The sequence below is a fragment of the Alligator mississippiensis genome, chromosome 7, assembly GCF_030867095.1.
Source record: "Alligator mississippiensis isolate rAllMis1 chromosome 7, rAllMis1, whole genome shotgun sequence".
Classification (NCBI taxonomy): Eukaryota; Metazoa; Chordata; order Crocodylia; family Alligatoridae; genus Alligator; species Alligator mississippiensis.
Window position 1 is genome coordinate 15,932,527 of NC_081830.1, and position 19,078 is coordinate 15,951,604.

At 42.2% G+C, this 19,078-nt stretch overlaps 1 protein-coding gene across 1 annotated transcript; it reads left to right on the forward strand.

Annotated features, from left to right (window-relative positions):
• The first annotated feature begins 14,725 nt into the window (after positions 1–14,725).
• LOC132251690 (olfactory receptor 5A2-like) lies at positions 14,726–17,214 on the forward strand. Its single transcript, XM_059731637.1, has one exon. The coding sequence runs from the start codon at positions 14,743–14,745 to the stop codon at positions 15,679–15,681; it is 939 nt and encodes a 312-aa protein (XP_059587620.1). The 5' UTR covers positions 14,726–14,742; the 3' UTR covers positions 15,682–17,214.
• Positions 17,215–19,078: the final 1,864 nt, after the last annotated feature.

A 19,078-nucleotide genomic window follows, 5' to 3' on the forward strand; every position in this document is an offset into this window, starting at 1 on the left:
ATAATAGCAATGAGACAGTTCCATTATGGAACATGATACCACACAGTCATATGCACAGGACACCATGCACAGACAACAGACATGTCCAGAAACGCCAACACACCTACACACACACCATCAGCTACATGCAACCACCATTTTTTTTCTTTTGTAACACACACACAATCTTCATGCTCATATGTACAGGTCACCACACAGACAACAGACATGTACAGAGACATTAACACACAAACATACACTTATTCAAACACACACACAAACACACACCATCTGTTACATGCAACCATCATTTTTTTCCCTGTTGTAACACACACAATCTTCATGCTCACTTTTTCCTAATATGGTGCAGGTCCTGTGCTGTGCTGCACATCTGCTGGAATGAGCTTTCCGAGCTTACCTCCAACTTCAATCTATAAGAACCAGATTCTGATACCTTTTATATTGAATGTCATCTCACTGTATGAATAATTCACCCCACTGATATCAGTGGGATCACTCATGGAATAAGCACTGTTCTGTTCAAGAAATCTAGCGTAATTCATCTGCCCCTGATCACACCTCTCAGTAAAACTATATACATGCAGCAGTACTGGAAGGATTGGGTACTATGGTACTTGCAAACTGAAATCTCCTGGAGTGAATGCTTAGGGAATCAATTTCTTCTTGTTATTCTCCCATAGGAGGCAGACAAGTCCATTGCCACAAAAAAACTTCTCTTTTCTGCCATTGTCTTAACATAAATCAATCATAAATATATATATATATATATATATATATATATATATATATATATATATATTTAAAAACATTTGTTGTATAAATATAGACTGCTCATATAAGTCAAAATTTGCAGAATACATTCCAAGGATATTAGGCAGCAAGAGAGGATCTCAGTCCAGTAGGAGATGAATGGAAACAGCACTGATTCATTTCACACAAATCAGATTACACCCTTGGCTGTTGGGTCACTAAAAAAACTGGGTTAGTTGGCATTATAGATGGATTTGGACTTCAGGTGTAAGGTAGTTAGAATCAATAGATAATTGGTGGGGAGAAAAATGGAGAGAGGCAGAGAGAGAGATGATTTAGAGTATGATTAGTCTATTTGCTTCCCCCGTGCCCTCCTAATTCTTCATCTCTTTCTCCCTTAATGGTAAAATACAACAGAAGTACACATTGTTTGCTGGATCCCCAGCCGATGTAAATCAGCATAATTCTATTGAAGTAGATGGAAATGCATATATTTATAGCAGCTGAGGATTTGACCTTGACACACTATTCTAGTCTATTCTATATCCTATTCCACACCCATGACCATGGTATGTGTCTATCCTTATACGTCTTTGTAGAATGAGAATGGAAATCAGCGTTTGGTAGGATCCTACCTTTCTGTCCCTTAGATTGTACCTTTACATAGATCCTCGACAAGCAGCTTCTGCTTTCTGATTTCCAGGGACCAAAAGGGAGATGTGGCATTTATTCTCATTCGTTAGAGCAAGCTCTGGGGACATTATCTCTGTCTAAATATAGAAACTGAAGGATAGATGTAAACAGTGCCATATTGCATTAGGTGAAACAGCTTACTACATTTAGGTTAGCATCATTGTTACTTAAAAAAGACCTGCCAACTCAATCAATGGAAACCAATTCCTTGATTGAAAAATGCTAGAAACAAAATGAAAAAACAAAAACAAAAACAAAAAAAAACCCAAAAAAGGAAAGGTGGATCTGTGTGTCCAATACTGTACCAAGCAGCAGGAGAGCTGCGTTCAACTCCTGGATTAGCCATAGAATCCATGGCCATTCTTCCACAGGTCATACTTTTCAAATGATTCAAAAGCATTTCCCTTTCTTAGAACCATTTTAATTAAATCACTCCAGCCTCCCCCCTCCCTGGGCACATATATAAATGTCCATAATTACGTGGGTCTAGGTTGTAGCCATGTTGGTGTAACGACATATGCAGACAAGGTTATTTGGGTAAATCAGATATCTTCTATTAGACCAACTCAAATAGTTGGAAAAATTCTTCTTAGCAAGCTTTCAAGTATAAATACCCTTCGTCAGGCTGAGGAAGCACTGCCCCACTCCCACTTCCCAGCAAAGTACACTAAACACCAAGTTACAGTCATTAAATCAAATTCCTTTCGAGCCTTCCTGTTGAAGCAGCAAGTGGCACGATGCCCTGTTGATTAGATAAAAATATTTAGAAGAAGGGAAGTTTCTATCCCATTAAGATCAAGGACCCAGGCTTGACTCAATGGTTATGTTCCATCCAAAGCTGTGTCCACCTCACTTACCCACATATCCTTTGCCCTCTTGCTCCTGGCTATACATATCTGCCTCTCTTGACAGCCCAATGGGCCAGTTTCACAAGAAGGGATGGATCATCATCATCAGCAATCCCTTGATTCAAGGGTGATCTCTACCATAGCTCATTGATGGGTCTTGAGGTTGCTTCAGTGTCCAATCCCTAAGCCACAGATCTGCCCACAGAAGCTGCACATCTGACCTCAGGGGAGAGTAGGCTGTGGGCCAGAGTCCTCTCCTTTTGCTTCCTCTACTCTCTCTTCTCTGCTTTGAGGGCAAGACATTTTACCTCAAAGCAGGCTGTCATTTGGTTGAAACTGAGGCACCATTGGAGTTGCTTAGTAGCTAACTTCTTCCAGCTCTTGATGTTAGCATATATTTTCATGAGGTATGCCTTCGGTGTGTCCTTGTAGTGTTTTCTCTGGCGTCCACAAGATCGCAGGTCACAACTAGGGCTGGGTAATGCCTGAGTAATGAACTAGTGGCCAGAGTGCGGCCCAACTGGGCATGTTTAGTGAACATGTGCCTGCTAGTGCTTTGGCACTGAACCTGGAATAAAAATCCCAAAGTATATTTATATGCTAAAAATAACACTTATGCAGTTGGGTTGCCTGAATGCTGCAGTTTCCTTTAAAGAGAGTAGAAGGAAATAGGATTTAATTAAAAAAGAATACTCATAATAAAAGGGTAGGGCAGGAATGAAAACATATAAAGGAAAACCCGTCTACAATTTATCATATGCAAAATGGCAAAAATGTTTGTGGGTTATATCTTTTATTGGATCAATTGCATGGATGGGATAGTTTTAGACAAGTCTTCAAATGAAGACAAAGTGCCTTGCATTTGAAAGTTTTTTTCTAAAATTATTCCAGCCGTATAGTTGATCCAATAAAAGTTAGATTTCACCTATTAGAATCCTTTCTTCTTTCATAGTTCCTGGCCTACATCACTCCAACACTACCACTATATGCAGAATATAATTTCTGAAATAGTAGTTTGGTTCCAATGCCAAGAGTAAAATGTTAAGATCAGAAAAAAAGAGTTTACCCAAAACATGGATAAGATGTGACCTCCTGCTCACTGCTTGTTGTGATTATTCTTAAAATTAAGATGATGGCATGTTATCAAAGTAGGTGTTTTAATGTCCCCCACTGCCTGTCCCCTCCCAAGGGAAATGAGAGGGATGGAATAGGAACACTAAGTCCACTTAGATGTCAAAAGGTGAATTAGGTGGATCTTATAGTATGCAAAAAGTCAGAGAGGACTTTAAGACAGAGTAGAGATTAGGACCTCATATTTACAAGGAAAAGATGTGAGGGCAAGGATTTCTTACGATGGTATGTTTATTGTACCAATGATGTATTTGGAATAAAAAAGGTAGACAAGCTATTCAATGCAAGGCATAGCTGTTCCAATAAAAGATATCCCCCTAAGCAATGCTTACCTCTTGGATAATTTCTGGACCAACACAGCTACAACATCAGCCTCAAATTACCAAGGACAAGACTACAGGAATACACGGGGTCATTTAGTAACTCCAAAGGAAGAGTGCCCCTACTGGCCAACTATATTGCTTGCTGCAACATAATTTCAAATACCATATGAGCACCAAATTTGATGTATAAGAGAGCACAACACCTAATTACCATCCATCTTTGTCACTGATGTACACTGTCCTCCAGCATACCAGCACTCATCCACTGAACAAGCACTCATCAACTGAAGAGAGCATCCCATACTGAGTAGTATACAACGCCCCACACAACACAATATTGAGAGGGAAGGCTACCACTGACTGAGTTACACACTCTGCCCACTGCAACTGTTCTGATCTTTTAACAGCTCTCAAACTATCTCCCCTAAAGGTACTTTGATTAATGTGCAGACATGCAGATTGAAAATCCAGGTGGCATCACAAGAAATTAATGCAGAGTGTCTTCTGTGAGAAGGCTTTTCTCAGGGCCTTTTTCATTTCTCTGTTCCTGAGACTATAGACCATGGGGTGTATCAGAGATGATTAAACCTAGCTTTGCTTTAACAGAGTTGTGGCTGAGCTGTTAGGTAAAATAAATTAAAGAAATGTAATAGGGGTGGAATTTTAGCATCCTTTGTGCATAAATGGCTACAGCCACACAAGTAGCCTTGTTGGCCCGTACATGAAGTTTGCAAGTCTATTAGGTGCCATGTGGATGTGTAAGCATAAACACAAAGATGATACATATGTTGCAGGCGTACTCCCTCGTTGGGTAGCTACACACCTATGTATGCACTTGCACGGCCATACATTCTGGAAACCCCAGGAGGAAGATGAGGCAGCTTCAATAGCTGGGTGGTTGAGCCACATGACTTGGAAGTAGGGCACCCAGGCCCTATGTCTCCTCACCCAGAAGGTGTTTGAATCTGAATGTCTCCATCTTTCAGTTCCAGTAGTCTGACCGCTGTGTCAGATTCAGCCTTACTTAATCGCTTCTCTCATCCTCCTTTTGAAGTTGAAGCACTGTACTTTGGATTTAAGTCATTGGATAAAATGGAGGTTGAACATCAGCGAAGTTGCTTGCTGGTTGGCTCTATGGAGACATGTAAAATTAAATAGGATTTAGCTCTTGCTATGTTCTGGAGCTTATATGTCAATCATACTTCATCTGCGAACTGCTTTCATTTTTGGTCTCGCCCTACATTAAATTTTTCTCTCATTAATCTGGTGGCAATTTCCACAGTTGTAATACTTGGGAACCTGAGAAGGGTGGAACAGGATCACACCTACGCACCTAAGTATACTTAATGACTTAGTAAGTCAAACAGGATCAGGCCCAACACAATCAGGGCCCACCATAATGAGACACTGATTATGGTACGGACCTCAGGCATTATTCCAGTAGAAACTGTGCATGTGGAAGGAGAACCAACCAAGCCACTCTGTGAATAGGTTTCAGTGGGATCAGAAATTCATCCAGGGGCAAATGTAGGTGAGGGTAGAGAGTGCAGTCATACAGTTGCATCCCACTTTGATTCCTGGTCCACCCCAAGGTTGAAAACAACTGCCTGCCATTACCAGCAGCATTTCTCTTCAGGCAGCGATGAAGGAGTCACTTGACTTTATGGCTCATCATAATCTATGTAATTTCTTCTAAACTCTTCCTTCCACAGACGTTATCAACCTTTTCTCCTGTTTTAATAGCCTTCATGTTCCATGAATTAAGCTGATCTTCTGTAATTCTGCTGTCTGCTAGCTCCTCCTGGTAATGTAGCTCCTGTTTTACAAACCTGTTGACTGTTTTTAACTCTAATGAATACCTTTGACTCCGTTGTGGAAATAACTTCCTGTGAAGCTCAGGAAGGAGAGAGTTTATTTTTTAATCTAAGATTTTATGAATCTGAAAGAGATGTGCATTGACTTCTAAGGACTACAGAACTAAATAAGCAACACACTTGGATTATATTAGCCTAGTTTGTTGGGTTTTCTACACATAGTATTTGATATAGAAAATGAATGTGCAGTCCAATTGTATGTTTTTACTTTGATCTGAACCCAAATAACACATCCCTCAGCCCATCACATTTTAACAAACCTTCTAGTTTCTCTGTACCTGGAAAAAATGTGTTGTGTTAAATGCGCTGAAAAAACACACCATCTGCACCCCCCTTTTCAAAATCCTAGCTAAGCTTATTAATGTATCCATGGGTGAATAGAGGAAGGGAGAGAGAGGAAGAAGTATGGGTCTAAAATGCTTCTTGGTTACATGGGTTCAAATTAGCTAGGCCTCATTTGTACCAATAAAAGCAGGCATGAAAGCAGACCATGTTGCTTGTCACAGAGCACTGAGGTGCCCTACTTCTAGAGAGGGGAAACTGCCGGGGAAAAGAGCCCTAGCAGGGAATAAGAGCCCACCTGTGGGTTGCCAGGGCAACTGGAGGGAGCAAATGACCCACACCTGCCAGCGGTCAGTTGGCTGTAAGGGGCAAGGCTTGGCTCTTACAAAGCCCAGGAGCTGAGGCCAGGGCAGTTTGCGGCCAGCAGCCAGAGAGGCAGGAGCTCCCTCAGCCAGCATGCAGGAAGAAGCCTGATCACAAGTACAGCTCATGGCAGCTCTGGAGGCTTGAGCAATGAGGTAAAGTTATAGCCAGGTGGCTTATGTTTCAGTTGTAGCCAAGAGGCTCGAGTTTGTTTGGTTTTGATGTTACACCGGTGGTTTGGGTGAGGCTGTAAGGGGTTGGAGGAGGCCTCATAGGGGACCTACAGTGGTGTGGGGACCCTGGCATCAGTGAGGGCTCAGTATCCTCAAAGGGGCCTCACAGTGGAGTGTGAGGACCCCAGCGCCAGTAAGGGTGCAGCTTATGGGGTGCTTAGACTCCAGCCTCAGAGAGGGGGCATTTGAGAAGCCCCAGTGTGGGCATGGCGAGCCCCAGAAAGGGGGCAACATTATTGGAAAGCCCGAGTTGGGCACGGCGAGCCCTGGGGAGGGGAGCGCCTTATTGAGAACTCCAGTGCAGGCATGGCAAGCCCAGAGGGGGGAGAGCCTTATTGAGAAGCCCTAGTGTGGGTGTGGCAAGTCCCAGAGAGGGGGCTGTTATATTGAGAAGCCCCAGTGCGGGCGTGGCGAGCCCCAGGAGGGGGCAAGCATACAGAGAAGGCCCCGGAGAGAGGGCAGCACTGCAGAGAAGGCCCAGACTGGGCACAGAGCCCCAGGAGGGGGTAGGGATATCGAAGGCCTGAGAAAAGAGCAGCAGTACAGAAGAGACCCGAGAAACGGGCTTGAGTGCAGATAGAGAGACAGACCAATGTCCATTCCAACTGCGAGGCTTGGGGCGTGGTATAAGGGGTGGTTGGAGCCACACAGCCCATAAGGCCAGGGTGCCCAGGAAGCACCCATGGTAGAGCAGAACCCATAAGGGGTCCAGGAATTCACGGGGCCAGAAATAACCATGTCCAAGGAGACATAAGGCAGCCTCCCAATGAACTTAAACATCAAAGACGTGGCGGGCGCGTAACAGAGGGTGCTCTTGGGCCGACTTGGCATGGAGTAGTGGGCCTTAAGGCGATCATGGCCCTCCTGTAGGACCCCACCGTAACATTGCTGTTAAAAAAAACTGACCCTAGAAATTATTAAAGTAAGAGCACAGCCATTTTGATGATGACTGTAAGACAGTATGGTGACTAATACCTTCTGTCCCCAGTGAAAATAGAGACTCAATGTCTTTTTCTAGTCCTCATGGCTTGAGTGTTTTCCAGCAATTAGCTTGAAAGTGCACACAGGCCAATGTCAAGGGAAATTTTTTCTCTCAGTTTCAATATAAAACAGCTTGCGTTTTTCATGTGACAGACATTTTGCAGAAGTTCACTTGCAAGGGTCCATTGATGCAAGGAACATCTAATGGCCATCCTAAAACCAATGAGATGTTTCAACCATCATTCTGGAAATAATGGGCAACTATTGGTAAAGGAACATGATTTTTTCTACTAAAGAAGCAGAAAGAAAGGCATTAATATAGAATAGATCCATCTCCTATGCCCCATATCCTCACCCCAAAAAGAATTTGGATGTGAATACCTACAGACGTGTGGTTGTCATAAATTATTAGAAGAAAGGAGAGTATATGAGGCAAAGACTAAAACTTCTGCCTTTTTCACATGCATTTTGCAAGGCAGGCATTAAATTTCCATCTATGATCTGCATGAAGAATTTTGGGTGAGCTTCTTCCTTTTTATCTTTGTCTTGTTGATAACAAATACATACTAATGTGGCAGCTGACCCTTGAAATCTTAGGAATTCTAAGCAACTTAAAATCTCAAAGAAGTCTATAGTTTAATTGCATCCAGTCTTCTGATTTTCCATCAGAAAGTATTCCGTCCCTGTTCTTTTCACTGTTTCTTAAAAAAAGAAGTTTTCTGTGCTTTTGATTGTCCACAAGCCTTTTGCTAATTTCTCCACAAATACACAGGTATTGTATTAGTCTGTTTTGCAAGATGGGGAGGTCCAAGTGGAACACAATATGCCAATATGGCATCCTTGCCTGACTTTTGTGTGGTAGTATTGCAATATTACCACTTCATTCCCCATACTTTTCCATATTAAGGGAAACATTCAGCTGCTGCTGAAAACAGGCACTACAAGAACTTATTTTTTAAGCGCGCGCACACGCGTACACACATTTTTAGATGTTGCCCTTTCATCTTATATCTTAGCTCTCCAAATTTGTTTCTGACATAATGGTTACATAATGCTCCTTTTTTTTTTTTTTAGCATCTTTTGCTTTGATCTCAACCCCTACCTCCACCAATGTCCTAAAGGAGTGCTGTTTGGCTTGTGTGAAATGTTGAACCATTCAATTTACTCATAATACTCTACTCCTCATCTTCATGCTCCCACATATGTCGACAGAAATAAATATTTTATAAGCTTCTTTTATTCCTTGCTTCTGAGCTGATCATTGAAAATCTACATAGAGTTTAAAATGAGAATCTGAAAAATGAGTTTTGGATTAACACTCCACTCTATTGATATTTTTATGAAATTTGGATACCAGTCTTTCTTCTGATGCTTTGAAAAATCAAAAAATAATGATTCTCCCTAAAATTTGTGGATGGACAGATAACTAACTCAATTGTTTTTATTTTCTCCTACATTTTGGCTTCCTGTTTAAGTCGTTGCAGCCTCTGTGATTTTATAATTATTTTTTTTTCTCACAAGTTCAAATAATAACTATCAATGGAAAAAACAAACAAGAATGACTGAATTTATTCTCATGGACTTCATGATGACCCTATACTCCAGATTCTACTTTTCTTGGTATTTTTGCTTATTTATTTAATTACCCAATTAAGAAATATTGGGATCATGGTAGTGATAAGGGTTGACTCTCACCTTCATACCCCCAAGTACTTCCTTCTTTTTCATTTATCCTGTGTTGACACGTGTTATTCCTCAGTCACAGTGCCAAAAATATTGCTAGATGTCCAATCTGAGCAGAAGACCATTTCTGCAAATGGCTGCTTTGCACAAATCTTTTTCTTTGTTTTGTCAGGCTGTACTGAGATTGTTATACTTTCAGCAATGGCTTATGACCGATACGCTGCCATATGTCACCCTCCACTTTACTTGAGAATCATGAACAAGACATTCTGTATTCAGTTGGTAGTTGGAGCATGGACAACTGGTTGCGTAGATGCCCTGATGAACACTCTACTTCTATTAAATGTTTGTTTTTGGGGCCCCAATAAAATTAGTCACTTCACCTGTGAGATCCCCACACTATTATCTCTGTCCTGCACTAATACGTTCATCAATAAAATTATGCCTTTTGCTTCTGCAGTAATACTTGGGTTAAGCATCTTCCTCTGCATCATGGTTTCCTATATCAACATCATCTCTACCTATAGCTCCTATCTGATTGTGGTGGCTTTATTCTATGTGACAGCCCTTTCCCAGTATGTAAAATCCAAGTCAGATCTCCTCAGTGTTTCTGGATAAATTTGTCTCCATCCAGTTCAGCACCTTAACCCCATTGTTGAACCCCATCATCTACAGCCTGAGAAATGAAGTTGTGAAAAAGGCAATGAAGAAAATACTATGGACGTTGTAAGTTGTTAGACTAAAAATGTTTCTAAATTTGTTTTAGAATTATAGAAGCCAAAGCGAACTGTGAAGAAGGGGCTGTGTAGCTGTTAGGAAGCCATATAAATGAGTGGAGCCTCAGTTTTGTAACACCAAATGATTCAATCAAAGCCGCCACCTTTGTCAGGAGTCAAGGAAGTCGGCAGGGTAATTAACCCTCAGCAACCCTGGCTGCCAACAGGCAAATGACTTCTACTTGACATTGCCCACATGCTCTAGCTGGCTCTTGAAAAGCAAAATATCTTTCAATGCCACACATGCTGTTCAGCAAGGGAGATGCCTCTGTTTCTCTCTTTGGCTTCTATTTCCTGCTTCCTGACAACCAGTTCCTTGCCCCTAATCAGCAAAATTGTAAAGATGCATAACACCTACAATGATTAACCATGAGAAAAGCACGTAAAATAGTACAATAGATATAGGAGTTGTATCAAAGGTTCTAATTGATGCATTAACCTGCAAATTGTAATGTACAATGAAGTGTGAAGTGTGCTCGACGTAACTTCTCGTAATATGTAAAAAGGGTGAAACAGAAATTTGTCCTGGATTTGTTTTTAACCCTGCCCTGCTTTTGGCAAGTCTGATCACCTGGTTGATAGTATGAATAAAGACTACACTGAGTTCATACTCATTAAATAGTTGCTGTATGCTTATTCGAACCTTAGCGTGGTAGGACCTGATAGGCTTGTAGAAGCAAAATTTATAAGCATGCTTTGAAACCTGGTCCCTGCCTGTGGTCCTAATGGGATAGAAACTGTCCCATTGATGTTTACCTAGTTCATCCAAGGAACACTAATTCCAAGGTCCAGAAAATAATTGATGAATGGGCAATAGTCCAGTGTCTTCTCTTCCAGGGCAGTATCTTCCCTACTTTACTATACCCCTTTGCTTGTGTCTTCCTGTTCCTGCTTCTCAAGGTGATGCCATGCAGGGCATTTAGAACGTGTTAAATGCACCTAAAATGCAACTGTCCACATGTTCAAACAGTAAAGCATATGCTAAGTACGCTCGTCCTGTAGCAAACTTACTACTTTGCATGCAAGGAGTATTTCCAAAATAGTATTACATAACACATGTTCAGCAACCATTGAACTGTTTCATAAAGGTAATATGAGCAATTCATGGTCCTCCAGCATCCCAGTATGCACCATTCCCAACTCTTCCCAGTCCTGCTCCAAGAACCAGTTAATCTCTCCATCCAAACTCTACTGCCCCCAAAGTGACACCCCACCCATCATGGACCATGTGGCATTACGCAGTGCACCTAATGAAAGCCTCAAGGGTCACTGAAGCCTGCCACATTTGCTCAAGCATGCTGTTTGCACCCAAGATCACCTAGCTTCATGAACTGAACCAAACCAGAGAATATCCTCCTCAGACCCTTGAAGGAGGGCTGTAAATTGGTATTGTGGTGAGGTGGTAGGCCTCATTGCAATCTGAGATGAAGAGAACACCACTGCCACCACTGCTAAGGGTGGGAAGGGCAGCCAACTAACCCAGAGGGCCTACAAGTGTACTGCAGCCCAGGCAGTAGCTTGGGAGCACCAGTGGAATTGGCAGGAGATGTGTACTAAAATCAGGTGCTTGAAATCTTAGTGTATCCAGGGCAGGAACACCAACAAGGTCTTGGGCATTTCAAGGGCCATGGTCCCTTCCCACAAGGAGTTGTTCAGGATCCTTGAGGAAGACCACATCATTGCTCCTCACCACACTGCAGGTCACAGACTGGATGCAGTGCAACTACGATGACAAAAAATGACAATGAAGTTCCCTCTCTGGCTTCCCCCCAAAAAAGACTACAGAGGAGCATGAGGGTGCTTGCTCAATGGACTTGTTCCCCACCCAGACCCTTATCCTGACACCAGACCTAGACCCAGGACATAGACTGGGGACAGCTCAGATAAGGTTATCATCAAGGATCACCTACAAACCACTCCTTTGGGTCTGGCTCACCCACAAAGTTGAGCTTAGTCCTTCCCCTTTCTCTCCTGGCCATCAGAAATTCACCCCTGCCAGAGCTCCTGACTCCAGGATGTCCCCTATCCATCTGCCTAGCCCAACCCTGGACAGATGTGTGGCTCCTATTCTGTGCCTATATCCTTAAAGGTACTTTGACCCCTTTCTATGTAATATGAGGAGGGGTCTTCTACCACACTGCCACTTGGATGTAGTGGCATTGACAGACTACCTCTCCTGTGAGGAGGAGGAGGAGGAGGTAGAAAAGATGCTTCCATGTCTTCTTCAACTGCTCCTGGCTGTGACTATTCCTTGCCAGCCTGAATGCCCTCTTTAGTGTGCTGGACTTGTGTGAGATAATGTACTTATTTGTGTGTTGTGTACGAAAAAGCTGAGGTGCATGTGATTTGCCTGGCAGATTTGCTGCTGGACCATGCCAAAATGGTGCTTCTGAAGAGCCACAGAGACCAGCTAACAGGGACTATTTTTGACAACACCCACTACCTCTTTCAGTTCTTGGCCTGGACAAGTCTCTCCTTTTGTTTGAACACATCACCCTCCAACAAAGCACAGCCTGCTTGTGTCATGTTAGGCCATCGAGAAGTGATTTTGTATGATGAAAAGTGGTTGGCTCAACCTAAAAATTATGATCTCATGAATGATATTGTAGGGACATTTATCTTGGGACATTTTTGTTTTGAGACAAACTCAGGCACAACTGTGCTGGGACAAGTGTGATGTCTGTTCCTTGCATTAATGTCAGAAGGAAATGCTGAAGTTAACTTTCATTAGCCACCTGCTTGATACAGGCCGTGGTATTACACCCGATGATTCCTGCACCAAGCTTAGTATCTTGTAGGTGATACAAAGACCCACTTAACCTTCTCGTTTGGAAACTAAATAGAGTGTGTTACTTTATTTCACCTCATCCCATAAGGCGTGTTTTCTAGGCAGCTTCCATATTTTCTACTTACTCTCTTACAAACTTGATTGGCACCAAATGTTCCTTACCATAGACAAACCTTACACTGACTCGCTTGTTAAATTGGATAAGCATCAGGGATTCTGTCCCAAGTGGGATCAAGGGTTGCATCTATGTTCTCCTGGTGTAGGGTAGTCAACCTTTTAAAAAATAACCTAAGGTTCTTTCTTGATCTCATTATTTACCAGGTCTGTCTGCTAGACCCACCTAAACTGATACCTCTTTCTATTTACTATGCTTTGCCTCTTCGGAGTTGGCTTCACTTACTATCCTTTCCTAAGAGTGGCAGGTAGATGTATAGGTACGTGTCCAAAACCCTTTAAGATATGTTGAAAACCTCGAGTAAGATTCTGGTGAGTTTGAGCAATTTATTGATAATCGTTTCTTTCATATTTTACTGCATCTTCCATTTTCCTACTTTGTACTTTGCTTGTATCAGTTATGCTTGTGCAAAAGGTATGCAGACTGCGAGCAAAGCATTTCCATTCAGATTTGGTGGGACTTTATGCATGTTTTGTACTCACTTTTGGTTTTATTTTACCAGTGAGAATGATTAACCATATAAACAAACTCAATAGAGAAAGGGTAAATTCACCCTATCTGGCTGCCTTGTATAGAGTGATGGTTCATGCCAACAGAAGTCACTGGCTTCACTCTAGATGTTCAAGGGTGAAGTTATCTGGCCAGTTCTATAAAGGAGATTGGACTAGATAATCTCATCAACCTCTCTGACCTTAAAATCAATGAGTGAAATCCACGTGCCAGATTTCCCACTGGTATAAATCAATGCTGTCGATGGAGCTATGCTGAAAAAATATTCTTTAAAAAAAAACAAAACACCTTTGTTTTGTCAAATCTCTGGATTGTTTGACCTTTCACCAAATATTTTCTCAAGCCTTACTATGAAAAACAATAATCTACTCTATGAATAAATACATTATTTTATGCAGGTAGTCTGACAAAAGAAAAAACAATATGCATCATTCAGAAATAAGGTATTCAGTGGGCTTTGATAGAAAGCATGCCAGTCTCTGCTGAGATTTGTTTGCGGCATGGGAAGGTGAAGCAGGTTTTTTTATTTTTTTATTTTTTTGGGTGGGGGCGTTAAATTTCATAAAGAAGTAAAATCATGTACAAGAGTGCTCTTGGTCTTTTAGTGTTCCCAGTTGAATCCCCTTTCCTATGACTGACCTAGTGGCAGTGTGTTACAGCTGCAAAGATAAATAAGGAATACCTAGAAGATGGTATTTCATTGCCCTTTGGTCATCTAACTAACTTGGTTTCGTTTTCTTCTTCATTTAAGCACATTTCTGGCACTTAGGTATGCATGTACGTAGTTGTCAAGGATTTTGGAGTTTATGTTCAGGAATGTAATCTCAACCTCTAAGTCAAGTCCCAAAAAGAAGATGGGGAGGGAGGAGGGCTATCCTATGTTTTAGCCCCAATAGCTGAGTGGTTAGATCACTTGCCTGGGAAGGTGAAGACAGCTTTTAGGTTCCCCTTCACCCAGAAAAAAACTTGAAACCGTAGCCCTGTGGTTTTCTAGCACAGCACGCAGGTCAAGAATTGCTCATTAGCCTTTTGAGCACTCCTTCTGAAGCTGAGGTACTGTCCTTTGCATTTAATTGGCATTGGGGGTGGAAAACAAGGGTTGAGGACAGCACAGATGGAAAGCTTCAGATTCACTGAGAGGAAGGCATCAAGACTAGAGCCAAGACCTCCATTTTTTTTTTTTTTTTTTTTTTTTTTATAGATCAACGTCTAGTACATGGAGTTGCACCCTCTTCATACCCGTGCATGAACATTCAACTTAGGGTTTTGGGGTTTTTTTTTTAATTTTACCTTTTATATTTTCACAGGTCAATGCCAATTGAATTAATTTTAATGAAGAACAAAACCTCTGTCAACTACTTTGTTCTCTTGGGGATTTCCAATAATCCATACGCCCAGGTTTTCCTCTTCCTGGTCTTCTTAGTTATCTACCTGCAAACCCTACTAGGGAATGTGATGATCATGCTGGCAATAAGGAATGAGCCTCATCTTCAAACCCCCATGTACTTTTTCCTGTTCCACTTGTCCTTCCTGGACCTCTGCTATTCCTCAGTCACCGTACCAAACATGCTGCAAAACATCCTAACAGGAAAGAAAACGATTTCCCTCCCTGGCTGCATTACACAGATGAGCTTCATTCTTCTGATGGGCTGCACAGAAGCTTTCATGCTCTCAGCAATGGCTTATGACCGATACGTTGCCGTATGTACCCCGCTGCATTATGTGAGGATCATGGAAAAGCGATTGTGTGGACAATTGGTGGGTGGCACATGGTTAATTAGTGCATTATTTTCCTTTGTAAACACTGTTCCTGTGTTATTTCTACACTTTTGTGGGACCAACAAAATCAATGGTTTAAGCTGTGAGCTCCCATCCCTTTTAGCACTGTCCTGCATGGAGACCATGGTCAGCCAAATGGTGTTTCTCATATCATTTCTACTTCTAGCTTTTCTCTCATTCTCCATCACCTTGGTCTCGTATATCTACATTATCTGCACTATCTTGAAGATACAATCCACAGCTGGTAGACTTAAAGCTTTCTCCACCTGCAGCTCCCACATAACCGTGGTGGTTTTGTATTATGTAACTGGGTTGTTCCGTTATTTTAGACCCGGCTCAGTTTCTTTGGTGGCTCTAGACAGACTGTTCTCCATCCAGTATAGTGTCTTAACCCCCATGTTAAATCCCATCATCTACAGCCTGAAAAACAGAGAAGTGAAAAGAGCTCTGAGGAAAATACTGGGGAAAATGAAAGGCAAACACGTGCCGTAAGATTGACTTGTCAAGACAAGGTTTTAGATTAACCAGGCATAGACATTTAAGAGTGGCATCTTGATTTCAGTTAATAAATGGTCAGGTACTTTAACTCTAATACATTATGGGGGCTGTGGCTCCCAATGCAACCTTTTTAGAGGGAATAGATGCAAAGAGATGCGTGGGCAGACAGTAAATGAACTCCAAGTATCACTCAATTCATCTGTCAACAGCAGTTGTATCAAATAGTTACCAGTCAAATTGGAAAAAGCATTATAGCACTATACAGGTTCAACAGAAGAGAGGGAGAGCATGCCTACTGTTTCTTCAGGGCTTCCCAGGGTGCAGCTCTTGAGCACTGCCTGAAAACCTACCCCTGCCCTGCACGCACCAGTTCTGGAGATGGGATGTGGAACCTTTCCAGGGCTATTCCTACAACTCTCAGAGAGGGTTCATTGTCTTTTTCAGGTTTGACGTATCTAGACTGGAAGAAGGTAGGAAGGCATGCTTGATTGCAGCTATCCCTGTCATGAAGGGTGCAAAACAAACATCCTTTTTGTGCCACCATAAAATGCCTATGCCAGCACAAGCTGCAAATGAACAGATGTCCTTGCCCCTTGCTCTGCTTTCAAAAATTTGTTTGTGTAACCAAACTAGTCACAATTTGCAATACCTTATGATGAGGAAGAGTGTCTGATTGCTTATTGTGTGCTGTAGGAATCCCCCTGCAGAAGGTTCATGGGGTGCACATTTCACTTTGCTGTACCCTGACCTAGGACACATGTCTGCAAGTCAGGGAACCAACATGGGCATTGCCTCACAGCTGATGCAGTACACATCTATGTGTTGCCCTATGGGGTCAGGCCAACTCTCAGGATCTCAATATTGCACTGTTAGACAGGAAGGTGTGACACAATTGCACATATACAGACACACAAATCAATTAGGTGCATACACACACATGCTACCAGATCAGGCACATACATACCTATCACCAATTCAAGCACATACACTATACACCCCAAAAGTTAGACCCAGATCACTAATTTGTATATCATGCACACAATGACACACACACACACACACACACACTGGAGCAACACTGCTGTATGATGACGTGTGGACGCACCCTAAGGGAACAGAGCACTGAAGACCTCATTCCTCAATCTCTTCTACTGCTTTGCCAATCCCAGGATTTATTGTTCTGCAATTAAAGAGAATGAAAGCAACAGAAAAATAACAAGATGGAAATAGTGACACATATACCTAAGCATGGAGAATTACAGGGCATAAAATTTAAGCGCAAAGAACCTGGGTCACCTATATAAGAGGCACTGTTATGTGTAAAATGCAGGTAGATCTTAAAGGTACTCACAACACCACCTAAGCTACAAAACTGAGCCAGCACACCTGTGTAACTCATTTCCTAAATGTGACTACAGATCTCACTGATTTTTTAGATGCCTGAATATTTTAACTTGGCTCCCAGATGGTACGTATCCTGGCCCAGAAGCAGGATACAATAAATAAAAGGCGATGAAACTAAACAATCAAAATAAAACTCTCTGGCTTGAAAATACATGAATTCAGGATGGCTTATTTCTGATTGTGTGCTTCAAAGCTAAGCTGGGCTCTAGGGAACAAGTCCCAGAAGCCCTAAGAAGAGAGATGTGGATAAATCACCTTCCTGCAGCATCAGTCCTTCCAAATCTGTGAAGTTTATTGTGATCTGCAGAGAGTAACTGGTTTGGATCTACTTCTGCCAGTTCAGTCTTGGAGTGAAGAGAAAGCTCCTACTAAGGTATTTTGACTTGAAAGATTTGGCAGTGGCAGGGAAAAGGGAAATGAGATAGATCAGTAGTGGGAAAAGAAGCGAGGAGTCCTGGCACTGGAGGATCTGTCTCAAGCTGAGAAAAACATCCCAAAGAACATTGCTGTAAGTCTGTTATTGCAATTAGCTGTGGTTGGTTGGTAACAAGGGGTGTGTGGTTTATTTAAACACCTAAAAAAGACACACAGCTGGAAATCTATCAACATTTTAATAGCAAGGTATTCAAAATTCTTTAGCTCATCAAAGGAAAAATGAAAGAAAAGAAAACAGTTCCCTTTAGAAAATCTGACCTTGGCCCCAAGAACCCACATATTTCACTGTCTTTAGAACTAGACATTTTCGATGAAAAGCTCCTGGAGCCTGCAGGTTTAAACCAAATAATCCTCTCACCCATGCATTTTATTTTTAGTTCTACACATATATATGCTTTTGAAGAAATGTACATATTGCAAAACATTATGCCTTTAAGAGAAGACTTTTTTATAAAAAAAATATCTTTCCAGGCTTAACTTCTAAGCCCCACAGCAGAGCATCCATATTTCCCAACAACACCAGACTTACAATCCCACCATTGCACCCAGACTTTGTTGTTTTAAAGAAAAAACACCTGAAGGAAGGATAACTCAGTAAACCCCACTGTTGATACCCCCCAAAATGCATTTTACATATGTGAGTGCCGCTCAAATGAGACTCAGGGGACCCAATGAAATGTGATGAGCAAATGCATAGTGAGAAGCATCCCTTGCCCAAAGAGCTTAAAGATCTTGTACCCAACTGACAAAGACCAATGACACAAACTGAAGGTAACAGGAAGATGGGATTGGCCTATTGTGGCACAGAGATGACTGTTCATCTGAGGGAAGGGACCATATAAATCAGCTTATCATGGCAGGCTGAACTCGGTGTAGATTCCTTCCAGACAAAGTGACTCTTGGGATCCTGCCTATGTTTATGTCATAGATACCAGTCAAGAGGAAAGGAAGATAGACGAACACCAGCAGTACACCACAGGTAAGTAATAAGGGGCCCTTTGGGCATCAGAGCCGGGAGACAACAAAGGTGCCAGTCACAGGCTCAAGTGCCTATACACTAATGCTAGGAGCATGGGGAGCAAGCAGGATGAACTAGCACTCCTGCTTGCAGAAAACACCTACGACTTAGTAGGGTGATCTGAAACCTGGTGGGATTCTTCCCACGACTGGGTGGTACACATTGAGGTTTATAAGCTGTACAGAAAGGATAGAGTGGGAAAGAGAGGGGGAGGGGTTGTGCTCTATGTCAACGAGCAATATACATCAACCCTTATCAAAATGGAATCGGAGGAGGAGAAAGTAGAAGGATTGTGGGTTAAGTTACATGGAGGTCAAGGAGAAAGGGATTTGGTGGTAGAAGTCTCCTACAGACCCCCACACCAAGGGGAAGAACTAGATTTGGGGCTCCTGAGGCAGCTCTTGGAGACCATAAAAACTAGGGAGGCGGTAGTCATGGGAGACCTAAACTACCTAGACATCTGCTGGGAGACGCAGACAGCAAAGTCCCACCATTCACGCAGGTTCCTATCCTGTGTACAGGACCTCCATCTGA